A 22989-nucleotide genomic window follows, 5' to 3' on the forward strand; every position below is an offset into this window, starting at 1 on the left:
GGCAGTAGGGGTGAACAAAACAGACAAAAATGAAAAAAAATTAATGACATCAATAGCATGAAGGTCAACTGGACAGATCAGAAGGCAGGGATGAAAATACAAACATATTTCACGGAGTTGGCATGGGATTGTTTTCTTACACATGTGACACAAGCTACAGGAGCAGAAGCTATGCTGGATTTGTGTTGAGCAATCAATCAGAGTTGACTGGAAGTTTGTGAGCACATCAAGCGATTACATATTCTTAGATATGATACTGCTGTCAAAGTTAAAGCCTAAGAAAACAATGTGGCAACTTCATAAGAGCATATTTTGTAGCTATGAGTAGAGTTAGAGGAAAATTAATTGAAAAGTCATACTCAATAACAGAAAAGAAGAAAATTGAATGCATTTAAGGCTATAATAACCTAAGATCCATACAAATGACAGAGTCCATTCGACCTGGCTAGTTTCACAGAAACCTGCAGTCCCACCACCACAGCATCCAACAGTCTTCTTGAATTATTCTCATTATTATTAAACCGCTCTTTGAAGAAGTGCTTCCTGATATCAGCTCTAAACTTTAAAAAAAAACTAGTTTATACTTATGTCCCCTATAGAGATTTCAGAGAGGAAGCCTTCACCCAGGTCTCAGAAGAAAGGCCAGTATCTAACCCAATCCACCACCAGTGCCCAACCTCCCTCATGAGGAAAGCATATTGTATTATAAACGGAGAAACAAGACCTTGACCACAATGGTTTGATGAGGACTGAAGGAACCTAAAAATCAAACACTTCAAAATATGAAGAAATCCAAAAAAAGATTGGAATGTACAGAAAAGGCACTTGAGGGCAGCAAAAGGAAGTATTAGAAAAAGTGAGAAATGAAAGACAAATCACAAAAAGCAGAGAGACAAACCCCAAAAGTTTGCGACTGTGTTTATAGTAGAAGGCAGGTCAGAGAACAGTTGGGTCCATTAAAGAAAAATTGGGTAAAAATATTATAGACAATCAGAATATGGCAGACATAGTGGCCCAGATTTTCCTGTCAAAATAATAGTGAGGCTAATGGCACTCATCATTATTTATGCAGAAATGGTACAGCAACTTTAGGTGAAGGCAGATGTGTGGTTAAACTCAAATACCCAAAAGTTGCTGTCCAAGTTGCGTTGCTCCGCCATGAGCTTTGCAAAAATGGCACCTCACTGTCTACCTTACCACCGAAGTGCATTGTATGGTGTGAAGTTGCTGCATTTGCGTGGTAGATACGAATTAAACTCGCCACATAAAATTAAGTCTTGTCCATTCCAGTCTAAGTACCCCTTTAACAATGTGATGGATTAATTACTGCCAAACAACTTCTCATGCACTGAAAATTAACTATTGCAAGTGTGGAATCTCATTCCTTCAGGTTTTAATTGTTGTTGCTGATTTTAAAAATGGAAATTTAATTTTTTTTTTTAAAAACAACTTTTCCTTTGTCTCTTTATCCAATCTTTATTTCTCTTTCTGTACCTGATTTGACATTGAATTCACCCACTCTAATTTACACTTCCTTCTCAGTCCTTGCGCTGTTAGTTTCACAATCTTTCAATCTGATTGGTTACAGAGATACACATTTGCTTGCCCTATTCATCTCGCTGCGACGTTATCAGCTCGTACTCTCAGTAACTTGCCACTGAAAAAATTTAAAAACCTAAATATGCAAGGGCAAGTCTAACCAACAGCAGATGCCCTTAGATGTCCTGCTACAGCAACATTTGGCCCAACTGAATTGATTTCACATGGGAGGACAATAGGAAAATTTCAGTCATAAGAGGCAAAGGGATAAATAACACATACCATTTCTAAAGAATGCATCATGGAGAAACAAAGGATTAAGTATTCGCATAGTTCCTTGGCCAAATGGGCTACATTCTAGTTAAAGGAAGAAATTACTTATGCTTTGCTTGATATTTTTCAGAGTTCTTTAAACAATGGAGTCATGTTTGATGCCTAAAAAATTGTAAATGTTGGACCAATATTCAAAACAGGAGGATACCAAGAGCCTGGTAATTAGCCAAACATCCAAAGTGGGAAAAATTCCATAGGTTGCTATAAATCAACATTTAAAGAATACGCCATGGCTAAAGTAATAGGTTATGCCTTAAAGGTCTACTGGAATTCTTCAAGTAGCTAATTAAACTGAAGGGTGCTTCAGTAGATGTAGTTTACTTGAATTTTTCTAAGGTGTTCAACAAAGTTCCTTATTTGAGAATAACAAGGAAGTTCAGGCTCATAGAATGGCCAATATATTGCCTAAATAGATTGAGAACTGGTTTCGCAACAATAGATAGAAGGTGGTGATAAATGAAAAATGTTCTGCCCATGAAAAAGCAACCAGTGGTAGTCTATAGGGATCTGTTCTGGGAATATTTCTGTTCACATGTTGACGATACAGAACAGGGAGTTTAGAAGTATTATTAAATTTAATGATGAAACAAAAAGCTACGTAGGTAGGTAATGAATAGAGAGGAAACTGATCACCTTCAGAGCTGCTTTAAGCCACTTACGTAAATGGGTTGAGATATGGTAGATGAACTTTAATGCGGATAAATGTAGCATAATGCAAGCAGATGAAAGAAGGAAAGAAAATAAATCATGTACTGGGATGCATAGGGCACTGGCTTACAAATAAGAAGCTTTATGCTGACAATGGTGAGGCCAATTCTGGAGTATGGCATCCAGTTTTGTTAATAATATTCAAAAAGGATGTGGATTCATTAGAAAGGGTCCAGAGAATAGTGACCAGGATGATTCAATGCTTTAAGGTGCAATTATATTCAAACAAACAAACAAACTTAATTTGCTACAGAAAAGATTAAGAGGAGATGTGATACAAGTCTTTAGAATAATTAAAGGAATAGATAAGATTGAAGTAAGCGGACTAGAGACTGCAAGTACAAAATCCAAAGCCTTGAGCAACATTAAACATTTTAACCCCTCCCTCTTTCTCTCTTTCTCCCCCCCCCCCCCACCCAAAGAGGATAACAGACATGTAGTAGAGACTCCCAGAGGAGGTAGCTGATTTGGAGTGAATTGAAACCTCTAAAGTAAACCTTCATTGATATCTATTGGGAAGGGGAATTGAAGGAACTTAAACCTAGAAATTACTGTTGATTATATTTGCAGATATACATTTAGCATCTGGTATTTTAATGCAGACATTAACCAGTTTTTAAATGAGCTAATGCTTCTGCTAAAACGGCTGACAAAGCAATGTCATATGAACATGTTTGCTAAGATCAAAGACAATAATTTTTAGGTTCAATGTTTCTTAAAATACAGGATCAACAGGTGCTGATCAGTAGGAAGTCCATAGTAGAATAATCATACATGGACTCTGGATAGGCTTGAAAAGGCTAATTGCCTTTTCTTGCTCCAGAAGAAAATTTTAATAAATTTTACTTAGCACACCCAGCACAAAGTTTCACATGATTGGTGCACATATTGTGATATATGTACGAAGGTCAGAGCACGTGACTTGCAGCCAGTACAATTTTTCATCCATTGGAATGAATAGTGAGAAAAATGTAAAGGCTGTGAACCAGGTGTGCTGATATATGCCCAAATTCTAAAATGCACTGTTGTGTGAAGATCTGAACTTAAATCTCTAAATTTACCCTTGTATTATGTAATTTAATATATCAGTAATGTTACATTTGATTAATATATCACAGCCTCAATCACAATTCTCTGTACAGGTCAGTAACGTAAAGAAAACATTCAGCCATTATGGATCAGAGGCGTTAATAAAGTATGGAAGAAAAATATCATAAACACTTACCAAATTTTTGAGCAATGTTGAAAGCTCCTTAGTGAGTGTGGAAAATTTAACAAAAGCTGTGCCAAGATCTGGATTATCACGACTTAAAAAATTACTACCAAATTTATCTAATGCTTGTGCATAGTTCTCTTCATTTTGCACATGTTCTGTAAAAGCAGAAAAACAAAAGACATAATCATCGCACACATTCTAACTGCACACAGGTATGATTTGCCAGTAACTATTCCTTTTCCAAAAACAAAAACAGAAAAATGTTAAACTGCAAATGTAAGTACTAAAACTTGTAAGTACTTAGCATGGTACAAGTGTCAACTACTTTTTTTTGGTAATTTTTTTGTGCTTACTAAGATAAAAGATATCAGTGCTAGAAAGTGAATGCATTTCCCTTTTGGATACCTCCAACTTCATTAATTAAGCTTTATAAAAATCCTGTCTTGCAGAAGGATGAGTACTCATAATTATAAGTACAATCGAGAAGTGTTAACTAGTAATTTTTAAAACTATAATTCCAGTTGCAGAACTTCTACAAGTGCTATAGTTCGTTACAGTAGCGTGATCATATGTAATGCAAAGCATTTGTGCTATAACCCTAATCTCAGAAGAGTACCCCTTATTGCATGAATGTGACATTCCACTTTAGGCATCTTTATGACCAAAATAAAACTGTTATGGGCCTAAACCCATGAGAATGTAGGTCAAGAATGATCAAACTCATGTTATGTGGGAATCTCATAGCCAGGAAGAGAGGAAACATTCATCCTTCAGTCTGCGATAACTGCAACCATGAAAGAACAGTGTTCTAATTCACCTCCTCGCCAGACTGATCATTCTTTTAAAAAAAAAGTTTATCAATTCAACAATCCTAGCTATTGGTCTTCCCTATATAAATACTATTCACCTACTTCAAAGCAGCACATCCACTCAAATGACACAAAACAATGCCTTTCATTTTACTATTTACTATCAATAGAAATACTAGCCATTAACCATATTTGCTAAAATGTTACAAAAACTTTGCACAGAATGGAAAGAAACAATGAACCATGATAGTTTAGAAATAGATCAATCACAGCCATTTTGATGAGATGTGTTGCGAGGGAATCTGCTTGATCTACATCCCTCTGGCACATCGACTACTGTAACGAACTATAGCACTTGTAGAAGTTCTGCAACTGGAATTATAGTTTTAAAAATTACTAGTTAACACTTCTCGATTGTACTTATAATTATGAGTACTCATCCTTCTGCAAGACAGGATTTTTATAAAGCTTAATAAATGAATCATCTTGCATGTGAAGTATAGGATTCCCTACAGTCTCCTCCGCATTGTCTTCCTCTTTCTTGTTTGGTCTCCTTTCTACTTTTTTTTCTTTCTTGCATATATTTTCTTTTTACTATTTTCCCCGCTTGAACGTCTTTGATATTTGCTTATTTGTTATCTTTTATTCCTCTCCTTTGGGGATAATTTCCTCTAGTCGCCATGAGCAGCGACATTATAAATGTGAAACGATTTCATCCGGTCAGTATTTCTAGTATAATTGTATACATGTTCCTGTACATGTATTCACACTACTTAGTGTTTTACTTTTAACCGTCAGTTCTAGCAACTCCCATAATCCCATTATCTCTCACTAATTCTAAAAACTGAGAGAAAGTCGGTTTCATGCTAACAAAAGCAAATACTCATACACCACAACAAAAGCGAAATTGGTCTATAATCTCAATGAGGTTAAGTTTCTGCTTGTGTGTTCTCAGAACAGAGCCTCATCTGCCAGGAGTGCACATTGGAAAATTCTGCGTTCTACAATTTTCATTGCTTGTGCAATTTTCCAATATGTTCCAACGTGCACGTATGCAAGCAAAACAAATTTACCCTTATATATAACAGAGCAGTTTCACTTGACCCAAGCAATACGAGTAAACTCTGCTTGCATTCGTGTGACACAAATATTCAAGCTGTAGTGGTAGTGAGAAAGGCGCAGATAATACAGTGGGGGGGAAGGTAGCTAAGCCTTCAACTGGGGAGTACCTGGAATAGTTCAGTTTACGCACTCTCCTCTGCAAATGCAAATTTAATTGAAGAGTTTCAAATAATACAAGAACAAAGGAAGGGTGAAGTGAAATATAGTATAAGAACTATTGCTAAATGAACAGTTCAAACTTACGTGTAAAACTGTGAGAAGTCAGTTGACTTAAAAGGAAAGGATGTTCTATGGGGTAGCATTTACTTTCCCTTGAACTTGAACAGTACATACTTGTTGGGAGAAATGCTACTTCATGTGCCACACCAGTATGCAGACCTGATATTTCAAGTTATGTTGATATACTGAATGAACATCAACTTCAGCAAATTAACATCCTTCTCGCTACTCAGCTATCAGAGTTAATATGACTGGCTGCGTTGTATTGGCTCCCAGAGATGGACACAATTGCTGAATTAATAAAAGGTATTTACTGAGTCTCTCATCAATCTTAGATGAGCATATGCAAGGGTTTCCACCCAACCAGAAATATTAGAGCCCAAAATTTTCCTTTTAGCAGCTGCGCTACTGTAAGTGGGGTGGGGCGGGACTTAAGTCCACCTGTCTGCCCCAGCGGTGAACACCTCTCAATCTTAGGACTGAGGCCACGTACATAAAAGGGGCAAGCCATTTACGGTACGACTGGGACACTCGTCTTGCAGGGGCACTGGAATTTCAGAGGCACCTTGCTGCTCCAATGGAGGTGGAGCAGTCTGGTCTAAGTATCTCAAGTGAAATTTTTTTGCTGTTGATGTGCTGCTTTCCTAATGGCAATCCATCTCTCAGAGATAGGGCACTGTAAGCCCCATTTACGGCCGCTGTATAGCAAGCATGTCGGCATCATGGAGGTGTGCTTCCGTAGCCCGTATAGTGGGTCAAACTGGCAGGATTTCTGGAGAGATTGATATCCTGCTATTCCCATCTCCAACAGTGATGTGATATGAGGGGGGAGAAGAAAGGGGAGAGGGCGGAAGAAGCGTCTGCTCGTGGCTGTAATTTTGAAAAATGGCTGGAAGGAGTAGAACGGATTTCAACCCAAATTCCTGGTGCCCCCTCACCCAGACTGTGCCAATTCCATGCCCAAAACGGGCTGGAATTTCTAGGTTCAGTTGTCCATGATGACTCAGCACAGAGCAAGTAAACAACATTTCTAACATTTACAAGATTAGCATAGAGAGAAACAGCAACTTACACTGACAAAGCCAACAATCAGTTGGCATCAATAGCCTCATTTTTATGACTATTTCCTACTAAATTTTGTACATTTACAAATACTAGTGCACTGTGAGTTTACTCAAAGAAACTGAGTGATAAACTTCATTTAACTTTGACATTTTGTAAAAATTAAATAAATCCAACTGGACAGCAATGTTCTTTGATTAATGAACACAACCATATATTGTATACGGCATATTATAGATTTAAAATACAATCCTTACCATGTATATCACCAAGCACAATAGTATAAAGGAATAAATATGGCAACTGAAACGTACCTTGACCTGAAGTGTTTATTGCTTTTGCCGATTTCTTTACTTTTTGTAGTGCATTTTTGTCCAAGTCTAATGTCTATAAAAGGAAGCAATGGAGAAAAAGAACAATTAGAGCATTTACAACATTAACAATTGGCTTCCCTCTCTCACACCCACCTTCCCCCTTCACTGAATTGAATTTAAAAAAAATTGTGCTAGGAATACTCAAAGAATAAGATGAAAACCAAAAAAGATAACGATATTTAAGATAGAACGGGGGAAGATAATTGATAAACTAATCAAACTTGCGGATAAAAGCCCAGGTCCGGATGGATTGCATCCGTGCATATTAAAAGAAGTAAGGGAAGAGATGAAAAGAGGCACTATTACACATATATATATATATATATATATATATATAAAATTAATTAGAAAAGGGAATAGTGCCAGAAGACTGGCAGACAGCTAATGTGATTCCTATTTTAAAAAAGGGAGATAAAACAAGTCCAGGAAACTATAGACCAATTAGCTTAACGTCAGTGGTAGAAACCTAATGGAATCCTTACTCAAAGATGTAATAGAAAAACATCGAGAAACTGAGATATAATAGTCAGCACGGATTTCAAAAGAAATCCTTTAAAATTCTTGTATTTTGTCGCAGTCCTCCTCAGTATTAACTGTAACCAACCACCACCACCTCCACCCCCCCAACAAACTTGGTGTTGTCCCCAAATTTTGAAATTATACTTGATTCCCAAATCCAAATCGTTTATGTAAATAGTGAACAGTGGTCCCAGCACGATCCTTGTGGACCACCACTTCCCACCTTTTGTCAGTCTGAGTAGCTACCTTCAACCCCTATTCTCTGTTTTCTATTTTGTAGCCAGCTTGCTATCCATTCTGCTACTTGTCCCCTGACACCACATGCTATGACCTTAGTCATGAGTCATGAGTCTACTATGCAGCCTTTTGAAAATCCATATATATTACATCTACTGCATTATCCTTACCTACCCTTTGTTACTTCAAAAAATTCAATAAGGTTGGTCAAGCAACAAAATACAAGACAACATTAATAAACTTGCAGAATGAGCATGTAATTGGCAAATGAATTTCAATATAGGTGTGAGGTGGTACATTTTAGTAGGAAGAATAAAGGGGCCTCATTCGCTTTGGAAAACAAGAGTCTAAATGGGGTAGAGGAGCAGAGGGGGGGGGGTACAGATACACAAATCACTATAAGTAGCGACGCAGGTTAACAAGGCCATAAAAAAAAGCAAACCACGTACTGGGGTTGATTTCTGAAGGGATAGAATTGAAAAGCAGGGAAGTTATGTTAAACTTGGACAGAACCTTGGTTAGACCACACTTGGAGTACTGTGACCAGTTCTGGTCTCCATATTATAAAAAGGATATAGAGGCACTGGAGAAGGTGCAAAAAAAATTTACTAGGATGAAACCAGAACTGAGAGGTTATACCTATCAGGAAAGATTGGACAGGCTGGGGCTCTATAATCTAGAAAAAAGACTGAGGGGTGACCTGATAGAGGTCTTTAAGGTAATGAAAGCATTTGATAGGGTCGACGTAGAGAAGTTGTTTCCACTTGCGGAGGAGACGAGAACTAGGGGCCATAAATATAAGATAATCACTAATAAATCCAATGGGGAACTCAGGAGAAACGTCTTTATCTGGAGAGTGGTTAGAATGTGGAACTCGCTACCACGAGGAATAATTAAGGCGACTAGCATGGTTGCATTTAAGGGGAAGCTAGATAAACACGAGGGAGAAAGAAATAGAAGGATTTGCTGATAGTGTCAAGATGAAAAAGGGAGGGAGCAGTGTGCAGCATAAACACCGGCATGGATCTTTTGGGCTGAATGGCCTGTTTCTGTGCTGTACATTCTATATAATTCTATGTAGAACCAGGAGTGGTTTTCATCCTCTCTCTTACTTCCCCTCACCAAGCAAATCCTTGGATATCATTGTGAAAATACCTAAAGCTAGGATTTAAATGAAGTCATCTGTGAAGTTAGAGCATCCTTCAAAAAAAATCTCATCTGTTGGTTGGTGACAGAAGCAACAGCATTTAGATGCAGCAAAAAAATGCAGAGATAATTATCCATTTATTTTGTTGCTTTTATCAAAAAATCTATTATGGTGTTCTGGTGTGAAATACATAAGCTGGAAAAAGTACAAAAAAGAGCTACTAACATACATGGCAGTCAACTCAAGGATATGGGATTTTTCTCATTGGAAAGGAAAAGGCTGAAGGGAGATATGATTGAGGTATTCAGTCAGGATATTTGTATTGGCACAAGACAGCAAAATGAGAGGACATTAGTTCAAGCTAAGAAAAGGCAGATTCAGACTGGATGTAAGGAAACACTAATTTATTGAGACGGTGGCCAGTTATTAGAAAAGCTCACCAAGACTGTAGAAATAATTAATTTAGATATCTTCAAAGCAAAACTGGAATAAGTACTATGAAGACAACCACATTACTAGATGCAACTGCTAACATAGCAGGAAGGCAGACTAAATGGATCTATGATCTTTTCCAGCTGAGCTTTCTACGTTTCAATGAGAATAGTTTCTGGGTGATCCAATATATAATTCAAAAGAATTGTCTTTTGTTAATTGACTTAAAATCAGTTTTGTTCTCCAGAATAATTAAAGGAGGTCAGACCACTCAGGGCTGAAGGAAGGAATTTGATTGTGGAGGACGAGGGTATGGCAGAAATATTAATTAAATATTTTGCATTGTTTTCTTTTACAAAGATGGTGGAAGTGAAAAGGTAAGTGTATTGGAAGAGGATATGGAACAATTGAAAGTAACTGTAGGAAAGGAATTAACAGAACTCAAAGTGGATAAGCCACTAAGCCACTTCAGCGAGGCTGCTGAAAGAAGTCAAAGAGATTACCAGATGTCCCGGTGACACTTTTGCAATTCTCCTTAAATATGCAAATTGTACCGTGGGTCTGGAGAGCAGCTGATATAACATCATGCTCAAGGGCGAGAAGGATAAACCAAGTAACGACAGACCAGTTAGTCTGATGCCAATTATGAGCAAACTCTTCTATAATTCAAAATAGAATTAGTAAGCAATTAGAAATACACAGGTTAATTCAGGATAGCCAGCATGGATTTGTTAAAGTCAAGTCGTATTTGACAAATTCAATAGTTTTATTTTGAAGAACTGACTGATCAGATAAAGGGAATGTAGTAGGATGGGTTTTCAGAAAGCGTTTGATAAGGTATCTCGCAAGAAGATTGTTAGAAAAATTTAGGTGTATGGTATAAAAGGAAATGTAGCATCATGGATAAAAAGTTGGTTAATGGACAGGAAACAGTTAGGGTAAATGAGTAAAAACAGAAATTTCTGGAAAACACTCAGGTCAGGCAGCATTCTGGGGAGAGAGAAACAGAGTCAACATTTCAGGTCGATGACCTTTTGTCAGATCAAAGAATGTGCCTATACTCTCTGGAGTTTAGAAAAATGAGAGGTGATCTAATTGAAACATACAAGATTATGAGGGGGCTTGACAGGGTAAATGCTGAGAGGTTGTTTCCCATTGCTGGAGAGTCTAGAACTAGGGGGCACAGTCGCAGGATAATGGGTCGGCCGTTTAAGACAGAGATGAGGAGGAATTTATTCACGCAGAGGGCTGTGAATCTTTGGAATTTTCTACCCCAGAGGGCTATGGATGCTGAGTCATTAAATATATTCAAGACTGAGGTCGATAGATTTTTGGACTCTAGGGGAATCAAGGGATATGGGGATCGGGCAGCAAAGTGGAGTTGAGGTTGAAGATCAGCCATGATCTGAGTGAATGGCAGAGCAGGCTCGAGAGGCCATGTGTCCTACTCCTGCTCCTATTTCTTTTTCTTATGACCTCTGATGAACGGTCATCGACCTGAAACGTTAACATTTTCTCTCTCCACAGATGCTGTCTGACCTGCTGAGTATTTCCAGCATTTTCTGTTTTTGTTTCAGATTTGCAGCATCCATGGTATTTTGCTTTTGTTTTAGGGTAAATGGGTGTTGCTCAGAGTGGAGAAGAGTTGGAAGTGGTGTACCTGGGTGTCAGTGCTGAGTTCGCTTTTGTTCTTGGCATGTAGATGATTCGAGCTTGGATATAGGGAACACAAGCTTGAAATTTGCTGACAATATAAAAGGATGTTTGGGAAACAGTGATGAGGACTATAAAAGACTTCAGGAACATAAGAAATCGGAGAGGAGTAGGCCATACGGCCCCTCAAGCCTGCTCCGCCATTCAATCAGATCATGGCTGATCTGTGACCTCAACTCTACCGTCTGGCCCGTTGCCCATATCCCTCGATTCCCCTAGAGTCCAAAAATCTATCTATCTATCTCATCCTTGAATAAACTCAACGACTGAGCATTCACAGCCCTCTGGGGTAGAGAATTCCAAAGATTCACAACCCTCTGAGTGAAGGAATTCCTCCTCATCTCAGTCTTAAATGGCTGACCCTTATCCTGAGACTATGCCCCCTAGTTCTAGACTCTCTAGGAGAGGGGAAACAACATCTCAGCATCTAAGGAAGACACAGACAGGTTAACAGAATGGACAGACAGGTTGAAGATGCAATTTAATGCAACTAAATGTGAGATAACATATTTTAGGAGAAAAAACAAGTAATGGAAGTATATTCAACGGAAAGACACTGAAGGGTGTAAATGAACACAGATACCTCAGGGTTCAAATGAATAAGTCCCTGAAAGTGAGGGTAGAATTGGGGTTTATAAATAGAGGGAAGAAAGTACGAGTAAAGAAATAATGATCAATTCATATAAAACAATGGTTTGCATACTGGGTGCAGTTTTGGGCACCTCATTGCAGAAAGGATAGTAAAACCATAGAGTGTACAGCATAGGTTCACCAGTATATTACCAGGGATGGGAAACTATAATGAGGAGAGACTTGAGATACTGGGACCATTTCTATAGAACTTGCAACAGCCAAGGGATGATTTAATAGAGTGTTTTAAAATTATGAAGAGTTTTAGTTGGCAAAGACTATTTCCTCTGTTGGGGCAGTCAGCGATGAGGGGATCATCAATTTAAAATTATCACGGAGTGGAGGGGAATTGAGAGAAATTTCATTACTCAGGTTACTGAAACATGGAATGGTTTGCCATAGGGAATGGTTCAGGTAGAGAATAATGCATCTTTTAAAGGAAAATTGGATAAATATTTGAAGCTGGGAAAGATAAAAGCTTTGGGGAGACCACAGAGCATTAGGATTAGTTTTGGAATATTCTTAAAGAGTTGGCACAGTCAAACTGAGACAAACAGCCTATCTGTGCCGTAAACTTCTATGGTTCTTTATAGGAATCGTATTTCCCTACTGAACCTATAAAGGATACCACACTGTGAATAAAAATATCTATGAAGCAATTCTACTGCTAAGATTAGAGAACCAATATTGAACAGCATATTTAGTCAATGCTTTTTGTGGTTGTTGCATCTGATAAAATTAGGTTCTCACTTCAGGTATTTTCCACCACCTAGGGGACTGAGTAGATCCTGCAGTGAAATTTAGCTTAATGTAAAAAAAAAGCATTACATTTTCATGCCTGTCAGCTATGAAATCTGACCCTGTAGAAACCCTATTTATGTTATTTACTTTATTCAGGCTTATTACATATTTATATTTCAGAGATGGTTTTAAAAACAGTACTCTGTCAACCAGCATATATACATTTATTGACCTATAACCTCTCACCTATTACAATTACTTCATACATAGGTGTGTTCTTTCAGCTAATATTACAAATTATTCCAATAAGCAAATCACAATCTCCAAAATACTACGTTCTCCCATCCTGTATGCTGTACATCTAACAGCTTAATCAGAAGTAACCATGTCACAAGAAATGGGTCCAACCTGGTGAAGCTACAACTCAGGACTACATGCATGATAAACAGCAGAAGCAACATGCTATAGACAGAGCTAAGCGATTCCACAACCAATGGATCAGATCAAAGCTCTGCAGTCCTGCCACATCCAGTCGTGAATGGTGGTGGACAATTAAACAACTAACGGGAGGAGGAGGCTCTGCAAACATCCCCATTCTCAATGATGGCGGAGTCCAGCACGTGAGTGCAAAAGACAAGGCTGAAGCGTTTGCAACCATCTTCAGCCAGAAGTGCCGAGTGGATGATCCATCTCAGCCCCCTCCCGATATCCCCACCATCACGGAAGCCAGTCTTCGGCCAATTCGATTCACTCCACGTGATATCAAGAAACGGCTGAGTGCACTGGATACAGCAAAGGCTATGGGCCCTGACAACATCCCAGCTGTAGTGCTGAAGACTTGTGCTCCAGAACTAGCTGCGCCTCTAGCCAAGCTGTTCCAGTACAGCTACAACACTGGCATCCACCCGACAATGTGGAAAATTGCCCAGGTATGTCCTGTCCACAAAAAGCAGGACAAATCCAATCCAGCCAATTACCGCCCCATCAGTCTAGTCTCAATCATCAGCAAAGTGATGGAAGGTGTCGTCGACAGTGCTATCAAGCGGCACTTACTCACCAATAACCTGCTCACCGATGCTCAGTTTGGGTTCCGCCAGGACCACTCGGCTCCAGACCTCATTACAGCCTTGGTCCAAACATGGACAAAAGAGCTGAATTCCAGAGGTGAGGTGAGAGTGACTGCCCTTGACATCAAGGCAGCATTTGACCAAGGAGCCCTAGTAAAATTGAAGTCAATGGGAATCAGGGGGAAAACTTTCCAGTGGCTGGAGTCATACCTAGCACAAAGGAAGATGGTAGTGGTTGTTGGAGGCCAATCATCTCAGCCCCAGGGCATTGCTGCAGGAGTTCCTCAGGGCAGTGTCCTAGGCCCAACCATCTTCAGCTGCTTCATCAATGACCTTCCCTCCATCATTAGGTCAGAAATGGGGATGTTCGCTGATGACTGCACAGTGTTCAGTTCCATTTGCAACCCCTCAGATAATGAAGCAGTCCGAGCCTGCATGCAGCAAGACCTGGACAACATCCAGGCTTGGGCTGATAAGTGGCAAGTAACATTCGCGCCAGAAAAGTGCCAGGCAATGACCGTCTCCAACAAGAGAGAGTCTAACCACCTCCCCTTGACATTCAACGGCATTACCATCGCCGAATCCCCCACCATCAACATCCTGGGGGTCACCATTGACCAGAAACTTAACTGGACCAGCCATATAAATACTGTGGCTACGAGAGCAGGTCAGAGGCTGGGTATTCTGCGGCGAGTGACTCACCTCCTGACTCCCCAAAGCCTTTCCACCATCTACAAGGCACAAGTCAGGAGTGTGATGGAATACTCTCCACTTGCCTGGATGAGTGCAGCTCCAACAACACTCAAGAAGCTCAACACCATCCAAGATAAAGCAGCCCGCTTGATTGGCACCCCATCCACCACCCTAAACATTCACTCCCTTCACCACCGGCGCACTGTGGCTGCAGTGTGTACCATCCACAGGATGCACTGCAGCAACTCGCCAAGGCTTCTTCGACAGCACCTCCCAAACCCGCGACCTCTACCACCTAGAAGAACAAGTGCAGCAGGCGCATGGGAACAACACCACCTGCACGTTCCCCTCCAAGTCACACACCATCCCGACTTGGAAATATATCGCCGTTCCTTCATTGTCGCTGGGTCAAAATCCTGGAACTCCCTTCCTAACAGCACTGTGGGAGAACTGTCACCACACGGACTGCAGCAGTTCAAGAAGGCGGCTCACCACCACCTTCTCGAGGGCAATTAGGGATGGGCAATAAATGCCGGCCTTGCCAGCGACGCCCACATCCCGTGAACGAATAAAAAAAAATGTTTCCCAGATATTCAAGATTATGGTTTCCTGGTGAGGTTGTGTGAGGTTTTTAAAAACACAAGTAGCTACTAAGGCGTCAACAGAAAAGACAAAAAGCAGGTGGTTAAATTATTTATCGTGCAACAAGAACTGAAGATTTTATACTTTACAGTTCAGCTTTCAAACTGACAGCCTGTCACATAACCACACCACAAAAGATCATCAAATATCCTCTGACACAAGTTGGTCATGTCAAACTTTTCCTCTCTAATTGGGACAATGGTTCATTCATCACTTGTGTTTTCATACTAGACCCCTAAATTTAGCCCAGAGTCAAATTTTGGATTTAAGCAAAAGCTAAATAAAACAAATGTATAGACACTGATAGCTGGCCTTGAATTAGAATCATACACAGCCAATTACTCTCATGAGTTTCCAATCTCAGAGGCAGCAAGGGGATTTTCACAATGGAGGAAAAAAGGACAAAATACCAGCGGTACAAGGAAACCTAAAAGTAAGTCACAGGAAGGAACTTAGTGGATTTTATAAAAGTAAAAATACAGTAATGGAGAAAATAATGGGACCTAAGATAGACAAATCTCCAGGACCGAATGGTTTCCATTCCAGGATATTGAAAGAAATAAGTGAGCATAATTTTCCAAAGCTAGATTCAGGAATTGTGCCAATGGTTTGAAAAATGACTAATGTCACTCTATTATTTAAGAAAGGAGGAAGGAGAAACCAGGTAACTACAGACCTGTCAATTTTCACATCGTTCACCTGACGAAGGAGGAAGCCTCCAAAAGCTTGTGAATTTAAAATAAAATTGCTGGACTATAACTTGGTGTTGTAAAATTGTTTACAATTTTAACAACAACTGTGGGGAAGTTATTGGAATCTATCAATCAGAGACAGTGACTGAGCACTTGGGCAAGTATGAGCTGATCAGAGAGTCAGCATGGATTTGTGAAGGGTAAATCTAGTTTAATTTTTTTTTAGGTGGTCACTTGCATGGTGGGTAGGGGAATGTCCATGAGTGTTATCTATATGGATTTCCAAAACATATTTTATAAGGTTTTGCACAAGAGATTATTCGCAAAAATGAGAATTCACAAAACTGGAGGTTACATTGTACGTGGGTCATTAATTGGTTGGAAGATCGGAGTCAGAGAGTAGTGATACAGGGAATGTTCTCCGATTGGTGGGATGTGACAAGTGGTGTTCCCCATGGATCTGTACTGGGGACTCAGCTTTTCACCTTACATATAAGTGACTTGGATGAAGGAATAGAGAGTTGTATATCCAAGTTTGCAGATGACACTAAGTTAGGAGGCACAGTAAGTTGTGTAGATGGGGACAGGAAGTTACAAAGGGACATTGACAGACTAAGTGAGTGGGCAAAACTATGGCAGTTGGAGTTCAATGTGGGGAAGTGTGAGATTATTCAGCTTAGATGTGAGAAAGGCAAATCAAAATATTTTCTTAATGGCGAGAGACTAGAAGTTGTGGAAGAGCACAGAAATTTAGATGGACATGTACAAAATCACAAAGTTAGTACACAAGTACAAAAAGTAATCAAAAAAGATAACGGGATGTTGGCCTTTATCTCAAGGGGGTTGGAATTCAAAAGGGAGAAGCAGTGGTGCTTTAGTAGTACAGAACCTTGGTCGAACCCATTCTGGAGTGCTGAGTTCAGTTTTGAGAACTGTACCTTAGGAAGGATATAGTGGCCTTGGAAGTGGTACAGCGCAGATGCACCAAAATGATACCAGGGCTTGAAGTTTATAACGATGACAACAGGTTACATAAAGTTGATTTGTATTCCCTTGATATTAGAAGGTTGAGTGGTGATCTAATTCAAATGATAAAAGGATTCAATATGGTAGATACAGAGAAACTATTTCCTCTGGTGATTGTGCCCTTTATTCTCGGTACTATCTTAAAATTAGAGCTAAGCCATTCAGGAGTGAAATCAGGAAGCACTTTTTCCACAAGGGGAGTGGAAATGTGCTCCCCCCACCCCCAGTATGTGCGTGAGCTTCTCCTTACCAGGCTCCAACAGACTCCTGTATACTAGCACATGGACTTTGAAGTCTTCATTGTCATTTCTGAATCCTTCCACGGGTCTTGCTGCACCTCCACCCATATAACCCAGCTTGTATCTTCCATTCAGTCCCAAGTCCTTCTGCTAGATCAGTGGAGGCTGGTCCTACAGTATTAGCTTTACTAACTTATTCCTACAAATTGCTGTCTTCCTTCTTTCAAAAGCCTCTTCAATCATAGTTTCAGACCACATTTCTTCCTGCTCAACATCCAAATCCATTTGTGAAGTGCGGAGAACTCCATCTACACGAGAAACTATATAGATGCAACCTTTTCTTCTTGTTTAACCTGTTCATCAGCTTGGTAAAAGGCAACAATTATACACCTCCTACTGCTGCTTAGGGTGGTAAAGAAGCAGTGGTAGAGACCTGGAAAGAGGTCACCCTCCCTGCACAACATGGTGGAGAAAAGGTAAGGATTAAATAGAATAGAACCTCCATTATCTGTCATAATGAAGAGCATCCATGGTGTATAATGTAAATTAGTGGATGCCAGTGTTCCTAAATTCTGGTCTTATATGTACTGTGCAGTAATACTCAAGCATAGGAATGAAGACAAATACAACACAAATCTTTCTAGGGCCACAAAGCCAATTTATATCAAACAAGAGATTGTGGTTCAACGCTGTGCAATGAAATGATATTTCACATAAGGCTCTGTCTCAAGTTCTGGAGATAAATTAATTGTGGACAATGGTAGTTCCATTGTAATTGATTAACATGGTGCATGCTTTTTCCCAGCTACAGTACAAACAGAAAGTTGTTGATCACGAAATTCAGTGAAGAATCAATAATGGAGGAATTATGTCACGGTTGACATTGAATTAACACTGCAATCTTGGACCTTGACTGGATGAATAATATTAATTATGGTTGATGATAATATTCTTGTAAAACATCCTTCTATTCCCTTCCCAACTCTAACACACTCAAAAAGCATAAATGAAACATGTAAAAGAGGCAAATAGGAGTGTGCAATACAAATGGTCATCAGCCAAGCAGGACGTTTTCAGTTCTCTTGCCTCAAATACAATGTGACATCCATCCATCCATCCATCGCTCTCTATCCCCATCCATATATAACAATGTACCACTAAGCCTACTTCCCCACTCCCATCATCATTTTTTTTTTAATTAGAAAAGCAGCCCAGATAGTTTATCATTACTTAGAGTTATATTTTCTTGATGTTAATTTTGCAATAAGAAAACTGAGCAGATGTACAACAGTTCTTACTTACACCAAACTAACCCAGCTTACCAAGCACAGTTACAAGTTTCATAAAGAAATCATGCATGTATGCAATGCACTGTGACAGCTGGTAGGAGATGTACCATCATTCAATGATTAAAAAGTAATTATTAAATTCAAAATAATTTCATTTTTAGTGTTGGCCTGTAGTCTATCTTTCATTCAAAGTTGCTTAATTCAAATTATCTGATAATTCAATTGTTTTTTAAGCATTGAAGTTCCACCTAGCTGTACTACTTACATTACTCAATTCAAATTATAAGGTAATTCCAAATTTGTGGCATTAAAATTACCAAATTATGAGTAGACTGTATGTAGCTGGAAGACAATGGAGGAGGATTTTCTCTGCCATTTGCAACAAAATTGTATACCTGCTTTTTATAAATGGGTTTATAATTTTGTTATAGTGCAGAGTAATTCTTTGTCCAATACCGTAATGCTACCATGTTATCTTGATAAAGGTGCAAAATATTACGATGTCCTATTATTTCAAGTTAGCAAATTAATTCTTACTAACTCTGGATAATTGTAAACAATTTTACAACACCAAGTTATAGTCCAGCAATTTTATTTTAAATTCACAAGCTTTCGGAGGCTACCTCCTTCCTCAGGTGAACGATGTGAAAATAATTTCATTTTTAGTGTTGGCCTGTAGTCTATCTTTAATTCAAAGTTGCTTAATTCAAATTATCTGATAATTCAATTGTTTTTTAAGCATTGAAGTTCCACCTAGCTGTACTACTTACATTACTCAATTCAAATTATAAGGTAATTCCAAATTTGTGGCACAAGCTTTCGGAGGCTACCTCCTTCCTCAGGTGAACGATGTGAAATTATTTTCACATCGTTCACCTGAGGAAGGAGGTAGCCTCCGAAAGCTTGTGAATTTAAAATAAAATTGCTGGACTATAACTTGGTGTTGTAAAATTGTTTACAATTGTCAACCCCAGTCCATCACCGGCATCTCCACATCATAACTCTGGATAAGTTACTAATTCAGTCACTAACTACAATAGGACAAATTTACCACTGCCCAATAATGCTCCTGAAACAAAATTCTAACAGTTAACTTAAGAAAAATGACATTTTTTTTTAAATAGAATTTTTTACGCAGGTGCCACTAAATCAGCGATGTCCAAATGATGGTCTGTAGGTCATTTCCAGCATAGGCAATCCAGCCCACAAGCACCAAGCTACTCAGTTCTATTTGTTCTTATATTTCTTATTCGCTGGCTTGTCTATTTGAATTTCATGGGCCTGGAGTTTTGGAAAGGGCTGTTTTACCGCTGGTGCCTCATTGGTGGATAAATCCCAAACCAAAATACGTTAGCTTTCACCACTTGAGATACATGTAAATCAATTGGAATATTGATTTAAACTTCACTTGCACCCTGTGGGGTCCCACAGTATGCACATTAAGTGGTTCAGAAGAACAAAAAGCTTGGACATTTCTGCACTAGATATCTGGTTAAGATTGGAGCAATACTGAACATGTATATACTATGATAATAAACAAGATCCTCCTTTTGAATTTTTACACAAAATTTATTGTTTTCAAAGTTAGTGTGTTTTGTTTTATTTATTGTGGATTTCAGCCATAAGCAACATGCATATACTGAAGAACATTATAGTTAAAGTTAGAGAACATTGATTAACATAGTCCAGTATTCAATTTCACCAACTTTAAAATAATTGAAGACATATAATGACATTGTTACCAAAAACCTGCATCTGCCCACTCAACAGCACAACTGGCTGGGCTAGGAGATTGGTGCTGAAATTTGATTAATCATTTTGATTAATTACCAAAGAGCTATATATTTTAGTTGATGCTTAAATTGCTGTAAAAGTATAAAAGTGTAATTCTAAAAGTCCATTAGTTAAAATAAATATTGACTTTGTATTTGCTGAGTCCAAGTAATAACCACCTCTAAGCTTATGGGCTCAAGCCCCTCCCTTAAGCACATAACATAAGCTGACATTTCAGCGCAACACTGCCTTTTGGATGAAATGTTAAACAAGGCAAATTCTGCTGTTCCAGGGCTCCTTCCCTGAAGGACATTTGTAAACCAGTTGAGTTTTCATGGTAATGTTCTGGTGATATCTGGTAATTTGTGGGCTTTTTAAAAAAATTCAATTTCGTAACTTGCCACGGATTTGAACACTCAACCTCTGGGTTGCAAATTCAATACCATAACCACTAGGCTACTGTATCTGTGATAATGCAATGTGCTTTGGAATGTTTTTGAGATATATCAAAAAAATTGAAAGTAACTGCTTTCTCTTTGAAACAATTTTCAAGCAATGAATAATATCTAATTTTTTCTTGGTAATGTAAATTACCATGAATATGTTAAGCAAGAAAATGTGGTTACTCCAGTTATTTAATACCACCAATATCTAATTCCAAAAATTTTCTGTACATATCACAAATTTATTATCAAATCAGCAATCTGGTTTACTACAAATGAAAGGTAATCAGCTTCTCTCTCCAAAGATGTTGCCTGACTGGAGTGTTTCCAGCATTTTCTGTTTATATTTCAGATTTACAGCATCCACATTATATTGTTTTTGTCCTAATTATAAGGTCTAATATGGGTCAAAGAGTCTTTCATACACTTCAGAACTACAAAGTAACAGGAGTAGAACTCAGCTTTGTTAGTCTGGGTACTTTTTCTATATCTTGTGGAAGAATCAGTTTCTGCACCTCACTGAACAAGATTTCTCTGGTTTGCACAACTGGCTGGTATAAGAAAAATCACTCCTCTGAAGAGATCTAGTGAAATGGAGGAGAAGCCCCTCCTAAATAGAGAGCATTTTCCAGTGGTCTTTCAATGCAGAGCCAAGTATGTAAAATCCCTGGTGCAATTCAGGGAAAGACATTGCATTCCAAAAGGCTCTACAATTCATGCAAAAGTTAGCAAAATACCTTGCTGTCCACCCTGTCAGCATTGTTTGAATCCTCCAATAATGCCTTTTATGTACCAAAAAGGAATGATGGCTATAACACCAAGTTGGGTGCAGTGTAGATTTAGACTCTACACCTGGAACAGTTTTCAAGCTTTGATGATTTTTTTAAAAAAAGCTTTTTTGGTTAAAAAAAAGTTGAAGCACAGAAAACTACAGGTACTTAGAAGGAGTTATGGCAAGGGTGGGGGGGGGGGGGGAGGGGGAGGAATCCTGAGTGGAGTTCCCTAGGAATCAGTGTTAGGAACACTATTTCTAATTTACATCCACGACTTGGGATTCAGGAACTCAGATACCAAAGCATGAGAGGCACTAGATTTAGAAGACACAGCTCGGAGATTAGAACCTGAGTTGGACAAAATATGTAGGTGGACATAACAAAGGCAGATAAAATTTAACACATACAAATATAAAGTATTTCACATAAGGTGGTAAAATGGGTGATGTGTGAACTCCATGAACTGTGTCGACATAGTTAAAAGTGAAGTTGAAACAGATCCAGGAGATTTATTAGATTTGATGCTTGACATGTCCGACCAATTCAGAGGAGCAATCAATGAAGCCAATAGATTGCTGAATGATATAGCCAAAACAGTAGACTGCAAGTCAAAGGAAGCCACGTTCAAACTGTATAGTGCTCTGATCAGCCCACACCTTCAATACTGTGCCCAGTTCTGAAAACTGAGACACAAGGAGACATTCTAGGTGGGAATGTAAGCTGTGAGGAGGACAGAGAGTCTGCAAAGGGATAAAAACAGGTTAAGTGAGTGGGCAAGAAAGTGGCAGATGGAGTATAATGTGGGGAAATGTGAGGTTATTCACTTTGGTAAGAAGAATAGAAAAACAGAATATTTTTTAAATGGTGAGAAACTATTAAATGTTGGTGTCCAGAGAGACTTGCGTGTCCTGGTACAAGAAACAAAAAGTTAACATGCAGGTGCAGGCACTTAGGAAAGCAAATGGCATGTTGGCCTTTATTGCAAGGGGGTTGGAGTAAAAGAGTAAGGAAGTCTTGCTACAATTGTACAGGGCTTTGGTGAGACCTCACATGTGTATAGTTTTGGTCTCCATATCTAAAGAAGGATATACTTGCCTGAAAGATGGTGCAACAAAGGTTCACGAGATTGATTCCTGGGATGAGAGGGTTGTCCTGTGAGGAGGAGTTGAGTAGAATGGGCCTATACTCTCTTAGAAGAATGAGAGGTGATCTCATTGAAACATATAAGATTCTGAGAGCACTTGACAAGATAGATGCTGATAGGTTGTTTCCCCTGGCTGGAGAGTCTAGAACTAGAAAGCATAGTCGCAGGATAAGGGGTCGGCCATTTAAGACTGAGATGAGGAGGAATTTCTTCATGCAGAGGATTGTGAATCTTTGGAATTTTCTACCCCAGAGGGCTGTGGATGCTGACTCGTTGAGTATATTCAAGACTGAGAGATAGATTTTTGGACTCTCGGGGAATCAAGGAATATGCGGATCCGGCAGAAAAGTGGAGTTGAGGTTGAAGATCAGCCATGATCTGATTGAGCCTGCTCCACTATTCAATCG

At 39.0% G+C, this 22989-nt stretch overlaps 1 protein-coding gene across 2 annotated transcripts in view; it reads right to left on the reverse strand.

Annotated features, from left to right (window-relative positions):
• Positions 1–22989, reverse strand: part of LOC137320244 (arf-GAP with SH3 domain, ANK repeat and PH domain-containing protein 1-like) — a 417474-nt gene that overhangs the window by 266047 nt on the left and 128438 nt on the right. For both annotated transcript variants that reach the window (XM_067982012.1, XM_067982011.1), the window contains exons 4-5: positions 7323–7395; positions 3806–3951 (exon numbers count right to left, since the gene is read on the reverse strand). In XM_067982012.1, coding sequence (XP_067838113.1) covers positions 3806–3951; positions 7323–7395 — 219 coding nt within the window. The remainder of the gene's footprint in view (positions 1–3805; positions 3952–7322; positions 7396–22989) is intronic.

The sequence above is a fragment of the Heptranchias perlo genome, chromosome 3, assembly GCF_035084215.1.
Source record: "Heptranchias perlo isolate sHepPer1 chromosome 3, sHepPer1.hap1, whole genome shotgun sequence".
NCBI classification, from domain to species: domain Eukaryota; kingdom Metazoa; phylum Chordata; class Chondrichthyes; order Hexanchiformes; family Hexanchidae; genus Heptranchias; species Heptranchias perlo.